General features: G+C 42.6%; 1 protein-coding gene across 1 annotated transcript; it reads right to left on the reverse strand.

Moving 5' to 3' along the window:
- Positions 1-2300: 2300 nt before the first annotated feature.
- EAE97_008903 (uncharacterized protein) lies at positions 2301-4129 on the reverse strand. The gene is made up of 2 exons (XM_038879418.1): positions 2825-4129; positions 2301-2762 (listed from the first exon to the last, which is right to left on the reverse strand). Exon 1 carries the CDS (start codon positions 3149-3151, stop codon positions 2825-2827), a length of 327 nt encoding a protein of 108 aa, XP_038729929.1. The 5' UTR covers positions 3152-4129; the 3' UTR covers positions 2301-2762.
- Positions 4130-7539: the final 3410 nt, after the last annotated feature.

Genomic DNA, 7539 nt, shown 5'->3' on the forward strand with positions numbered 1-7539 from the left:
TTTGAATTATGGTATTATTTGTTTAGAGTTGAAAGATTTCAAAAGAATGATGCTATTCCCATCACATCTGAATCACAATCATTTCCGAAAGAGAAAATGGGAAATAAAGGGAGAGGGAGAGGGAGAGGGAGATGGTAAAAGAAATTCTCTATTAGATTGGATTGGATTGGTGTCTCAAATTCCCCATACACGTGATCAATTACTCACCCAAACAAGGATCAAAGATTCAATACCGCAACCAGGTACTTCTTTCCGTCTCAAGTAACAAATACCTATCTATACATTTATGGATATCAACACATCTGCATACACTGTATACCTCATTCAATACAAGTATATACCTAAATAAATGCCTAGTATCTCAGGTCATTTTGCTGTATAATTTGTCATGATAAGCTAGCTACTAGGTAGGTTGGTATGGGTTGAATAATATGGTCCGTCTAGCCTTTTAGGTTATCTCCCTTCATTCTCTACTTACTACCTGCCTAAAGTGTGTAATATCAGACATATTTCCAGGAAAGTTTCCCGAGACGGTTGAATGCAATGTGAGTTCGACATTTTGGACAAGTCGTGGTATGGATGGAAAGACGGTTTTAATGTTACATCGCCATCTAAGGTTTCCTATTGGACGAGAATGCGAGCTTGCAGGATGGCGGGCCGAGATCTTGAAAGGCCGAAGAGGGATGCTGGGTGAGATATGGGTTCCGTATATAACGGATAGTGTGATGTTGACCGGCTTAAAGGGCTTATCTGGCATGGTTTTTGTTTCCTAAGACATGCATTATCTTGATACCTTTTCCAAGTTCACGAAAATAAATCGTTCCTGATATTCCCTCCATGATTGTCAAGCTTGTCACTTTGAGATGTTACTCTTTCATACCTTTGAAGACAAATCCAATGTTAGATGAGCAATCCTTTCGCGACTGGTGTGCCGTTTAGATCGAGGGGTGAATTCTAAGTAGTTAAAATAAGAATCGAGTCTAACATGGTACGGGTGTTGGGGTCGCAGCGGCCCCGCCCACGAGACCTTCAAAGCGGATCTCCCGTGTGGGAACATGTTCCTTAGGAGGCTGATGTGGTTTTTTTCACGACAAATCCTTCCATGGAAGCTTGTCATCGAGACAAAAACCCTCTTTTGAAGTCCGTGGTGGCTGTAGAACAAGGCTGAAGTGAACCGCAATACCGATCAGGATTTGGGAGGAGCTCATAACATTTACTCGTCGAAAGATCCCATGGCGCCAAAATGGCAATTTGCGAGGTGAATCACTATAATAATAGCTTTATTGTAGCAAAGTAAGCAAGAGGATGGTAATAGTGTATTTGCGAGGCGCATTGTTCTCGATCAATGACGAATTCCGGTAAAAACGAGTATCTTGGTAGAAAGTGACAGTATCTCTGATATGTAGACCAGATCTGTATATCAGATATCACATCTAGATAGTGTTGCAGTGAGCCAGTGACCAAAACAGTTGCTGCAAGATCTGAATGTTGTAGAGGGTGGTGTGATAGAGCGAAGGAATTAAGACATCTGGCAAGAGTAAGAAGGTACTAAGGTACTTGCATGAAGCCCACCAATTTCGTTTTAATATGATACACCAGCAAATTATAAACCAATATGCTTTGCCAATGCCATCTCCAGGGAGCCTCACAAGAGCCTCAACACGTGCATGGTGTCGCCGAGTATAACATACCCCACTTTTAAAATCTCCGTACCAATACCATGCTGTATCGCCAAAATTGCAAGACAAGAGATGAACTGCCTTTTCCAAATGATCTCACCGTGTTAACAAAGCCCTCTAACTTAGAATATAACCCAGAATGCTTAATGTGCCCTATGCAGCCACTCTTCGCAAGGTGAATTCTTGCCTTAACTTCGGTGTGTCTAATCATACTAGTGAGATATTGGGAGAATGGGTAAATGCCCTCTATAGAAATATCAGCCAATTGTCTGTTACACTTTGGTCAGCGGAAGGTAGGCTTGAACCCCCATTGAACCAGGTAAAACCCAATTTTTTCACTAAAGCTCCAGTGACTGGTGTAATGCATGCTAATCTGACTGACACCTTGGTAATGCCGGCATCGCCGGTGTTACAAGTCTAGTTAGAGCTCCCAAGGCGGATAGAAAGTCAAGTGAGGGCAATCATCATGCAAAGTGGAAGTTTTGATTTCATTGTCCGCTTTTCTTTCACGGTCGTCAGCAACCTTGCCCAGAATCTAAAGCCGGGCGAATTTGCCTCGACGAATCGGGGCTGGAGATAAATAGGTACATTATCTATACTGGGACACCGAGGAGGTAGTATCAAGGCCATGTCATCTAATCAATAGCTTAGGTGGCCTTGACCGCGTACCATATATGAATGAATGAAGTGTATGTAAGCATCACTTTGAGCTTATATCATATCAAAGGAGATAGTAGGCCCCTTCTTTAAAACAGTAATTCTCATGTAAACTAATTTAGCGCCTTTCAAGAACGTGAACATCAAGCGGTACCCGAAATAGGAAAACAAAATCCGAAATTGCAATCCCTCAGCACATCAATCTATTCTTTCTCAGACATTGACTCAAACCCATCCGACAATCCAAGGAAAGAAACTGAAGCCTGAAATACGGAGATGATCATCCAATTCAGGTGTGAATCATATATGATATCCTATCCAACGCGCAGCGCTATGCAAAAAATAGAGAAGATTCGATATCCGAATGTTATGACAGATGAGTAACAGAAAAGAAAGGAGTCAAGGTGTGTAAGCGCTACCGTTGACCTGCATTTGGATTAGCTCCAGACTTGTTTTGAACAGCGCTCATCAATTGAAGTTGCTACTTACTAGGTTCCGACTCGCATTTTAATCCATTCGGTGGTGCAATATACACATCTTTGATGTCCGCATGATGTACAGTGTGCGTTCAGAGCGGCCGTCAAAGCTCCGTCACCATTCAAACCACAATTACAGCAATACCAGACCTCATGATATGTGTATTGCGGTTCACTGGTGGGCTGTCCACTACGTTTACTGCCGTGACTGTGTTTGCCATTGCTCGAATGTTTGTGATGAGAATGGCCGCGACTAGATTCATGGTCATTCTGTAACGATGGTTGCGTGCGCTTGCGAACGTGATTTGAAGCTATTGCTACCGGGGATTGAGAACTCATTTTGACAAAGGGAATGCAACCGAATGGTCAAGCGGCCAGTTATACAGAAATTCGAAACAAGTTATAGATGGCTTATACAAAAATGAAGACAATTTGAGGACTTGAAGAGTGGCAATGGCTCTTCGATTGAAAGGGATTGAAAGGTTCTTTAAATGCTCAAAGGTATTTGACGAAATCTTAAAATTGGTTGCCCTCTACAGTAATTTGACAACACAGACGCCGCCCTTCACAGCCCGGAATGAGGCCCCCTTGCCCCGTACTGTGAGTGATATTTTCCAGAACATTTCCTCGTATGATAGACCACAGCTGAAATCCTCTGGGCTCACCGGAAAGATCAATTGATGCCCCATCCCGCCCTTTGAAAACAGTGGAATCTCGGGGTGGCTGTGAAAGCTTCAGAGTAAAGAAAGAGCTATCTTCTTCCAAGAAATTGTCTCATCGGACATACACCACTCAGGAATATGACGAACCAGAATGAAATCCTGTAATGGACCAGGCTCCGAGATGAGGGATGTATTTGCTTAGAATCCCTCTCGTTTTTGGCATGGTAATCATGAGGAGAGTCCTTAGACAAGATTAATCAGATTGATACCATCGTGATGGATGCAGCCGTTTTTGCATCACAAGAATATGGACACAAGAATAGAAAAAATAAAACGTGACTGTATTAGGGAATAGGCAGAATCAACGTGTCTGAAAGGCGGGCTTGCAAATTGGATGCGATATTTTATTACTTTATCTAAAAGCAGCAAATCCACCATCTCCAATCATCTAAGTTTTCTCATTGAGAACAATGTTGAAATTCCTTGTTGACGAAGTACAATCTTGACTGTTGGAAATTCCAGGCTGAACCATATGCCATAATAAAGGATGGAAATACGATTTACACGACCAGAGAAACTTTGTATTTTTCTGTGCGATAGCTTGCCACTATGGTACTTCACATTTAGAAACTTATATGAAAAGCATGTGCTTGCAGAAAGAATCTATGAAGAAAAAAGTTCAAATTCTGTTTGAGTCTATGACATGAAGTCTTCTCCCAGTGAAAGTCTATGTTGTATGAAATGCGTAAGCTTTAAAGTCTAAAACCCCATCCAAATGCAAACGATTCTTGAATTCAGTGACATGCGAGAAAATGCAACAAATGATTTGAAAACCAAAAATGTTCTGCGTAGAAAGTCCCCCGTGTAAATCTGCCTCATCTCTCCTCAATGCGTTTTCTCCGATGCCGATAATCCAATCCCAAGTATGCTTCGCATGTAGTCTATCATGAAATACGAAATGGCCGAGGTACCACTTTGTCAACTAGGCGATACGTTAGAATGACAATGTGCCCAATAGTTATGTACCAACGTACTTAGCCGTGGTGGTGAGACCTGATTTTGACCCATTCCGAACCACAATCATGGCACCGCAAGTGTCCACAACTTGGGCAGTTCATGATTTCTGTTGTCATTCCAGAGGACGTGTAATTACCACTGTAATCACGGCACCAACAGCAAGACCAAACACACACAGCGGCTTTTGGAGCTGGTACAGCAGGCATGTTGAAGGCAGAAGTTTGATTGGTTCGAGGAAGAAGGGAAGCGAGAATAAAACAATCTGAAAATACAGATAAGGAGAGGGTTGCTTTATCTTCGACTGCGAGATAGGGTAACTCAAGCGAAAGAGGTGAAGAATCAATTTATGGTAAAAAGCACTCTGGATACTCTCAGACGTGGTGCCCGTATGAAAGATGATGTTGGATGGAAAAGTCAATGAAAGGAGAAACAAAAGGAGATCAAAGCATTCATTTAAATAGAAAGTCTTTGCCCGAAGGAGAGTTCGTCGAAGAACACTTCGGTGTACTGAATCGTTGAAGTCGTGCCCAAAACATTAGGGCTGAGCATTCGGACCCCAGCTTTCAAGTCACAGAAGACTACTATCTCCATGATCTACGGTGAGCTACAAAGCGATGGATCGTTTCCTGGGAAATCACTCATACCCCCATGGATATTTGAGCGAACCCATCGCACAAGAGAGTTGCTTCGATAGAATAAGTCTTGCTTGAGGTAGCGCAGTGAGATCCAATCCGACCAGAGAAGAGCTTCTAGCTCAATGATACCCTCGGTGAGTCTTAGAACCTTAGTGCAGTTACCTAGATTTGTCGGAGACTGTACAGCGCTTCATTCCTTACCAAAGACCTAGTTGAATAAGGCAGGCACAGAAATTAGTTAATAGCGGCCACCTCCGACAATGACTTCCATTTGACTTCCATAAAACTAAGCAAAATGATTCTACAAAGAAGATAATAATATGATTAGTCAACAAGGCTGGATGGTTTACCTGCATTAGCATCAAGTCAGCCCGCGAGAGCCCTATCTAGGCATGAGGCTCAAAAAAGTGGGTCGGTTGGGGCAGGGCAAGGAATTCGCTCAATGCCTAGAGACTTTTCCCTAGGCAGTATAACTGCGAGTTCGGTGAATGATAACGTACGGTTTGAGATGTTGAAAAGTCGAGTCTGAGCTCGTTCCAAAAGCCAGGAATCAGGCAGTGGAGGATCAAATTTCTGTAACTGGAAAACTAAAAGGAACCACAAGGGATCAAAAAGAGCTGTCGTTGTAGCAGATGGGGCGGTGGCTGTTCATATTTGGTGGCCAAAACAGCGGTAGAGAAAAGCTCAAGTAATTGTTAGTCGAAATACCAGCTTTCCCATGATATTGATTCAACGATCCACGTTAAGTCGGGCTGTATTTAGAGCAGCCGCCTGCACAGAGCTTCTATGAATGAATTGCATCCAGAAGTAAAGTTCGCTGGAATCACTGACATTGCTGAATTTCGATATAAATAATTCGAGAGTGTAGAATTGGTCGTAACTCTATTTTGGCCCTTGAGGTCTTTAGTGTGAAGGACGAACGAGGTCTCAAGTCAAGTGAAGCTGAGTTCAATGAACCCTCCAAGTACACAGGGCTCCGCGACAAGACTCGAGTCATTGTACGAATAGACAGTAATAGTTTCGTCTCCTTCGGCAACACTCCAATGAAATTCCAACCTTCTAAATTATAACACGCTTCAATAACTGCCATGATCGATAGTTCTTTCAGAGCTTGATAAGCTCTTTTTAATTACTTTGCCAAAAAGCTTTCAGTGGCATAGCATCGAAATGTGTTCTGTGAGACAAGATCTAGCCTGGGGTATAGTGCAGCCGCCCAGAACATCAGTGGAACAACAGAGTTCAGATCTGTTGGACTGAACAATGTTCTGTTTACTATCAGACCATAAATGAAAGTAGATTCGTTATCGTCGGGTGGTCTGTGGACAGTTAGTGAGGGCGAAGAATCCTCAAGATAGAGTAAGTAACTGGATACAAATGATTGTTTGTACTTGATAAGACAGATCATTACCTCAGAATACCACGGCTTCCAGTGAGATTTAGAGGTTTCGAAATCTTTTACTAGAAATAAACTCCAGTAGATTCACGCATCTATGAAATGATAACCTGGGGAGTTTCACTGTCTAATATAGACAATAAAATTCGGTTAAGAAAGGAATTTACGTACTTCAGCTAAAACACAAATTGGTGATCGAGGTCAAAGGAGCCGCAATTGACTCATCACGTCCTCTGATTGAATTGCCTACCCTATTTGCATTCGAGGCATCTTCTTACTTCAAGAGCATCGGTCATTCTCGTTACAATTGTATAATTGTATAGCTATAGAGGGGGGGTTCGCTAGTGGTTTGCGTAGCCTTGTCAGCAAAGAGACATGTTGCCGCTCCCTTTAGTAAGGGACACCCATGTTGATGTGACCCTCATTGTTTGAAATAGCCAAGGTGTTGGATCTAAAAGGGTGTGAAGGAGGGTCACCTGGGAGAGACCAAGAGCAGCCTTCCTACGTAGTGAGAGATTGTTCAACAATAAGTAAAAGACTTGCTTTGGAAGCCAGAGTATGCCCAGATACGATACCGAAATGCATGGAAGGGTGGAAATTCAACACCTGTACAACTTTTCCTTCGCCCAAGGCGTTCAATTCAATCAGAGGTAAGATATTTGCAGCCAACATGGAGTGATGTCTGTTTGTTTTCGGCTTAGTTCTGGCCACTTTAGTCAGGCGACGATTGTTCCACCAAGGGTAGAGTAGGATGATCAATGTAGTTTCGCTCGCCGAGCAGAAAAATTTGGAGGTGCTCTATGATCTCTCGAGCAACTGTGTGGACGGGAAAGAATGAAGGGACATGTAGGATTTAGAGATCATACGCGATACCTAAGACCCAAGGTCACTCTTTGACCCGTATATCGTCGATCAAAGTCGGATCCATCCATTGATAGCTTCATATGTCGCAACATTAAAGTCACTTCTAAAGGGCTGAATATAAGAGTTCAGTTAAATTAATGGACTTTGTGTAGAGAT

Source organism: Botrytis byssoidea, assembly GCF_014898295.1.
Source record: "Botrytis byssoidea strain MUCL 94 chromosome Unknown BBYS_019, whole genome shotgun sequence".
In the NCBI taxonomy this organism is placed as follows: domain Eukaryota; kingdom Fungi; phylum Ascomycota; class Leotiomycetes; order Helotiales; family Sclerotiniaceae; genus Botrytis; species Botrytis byssoidea.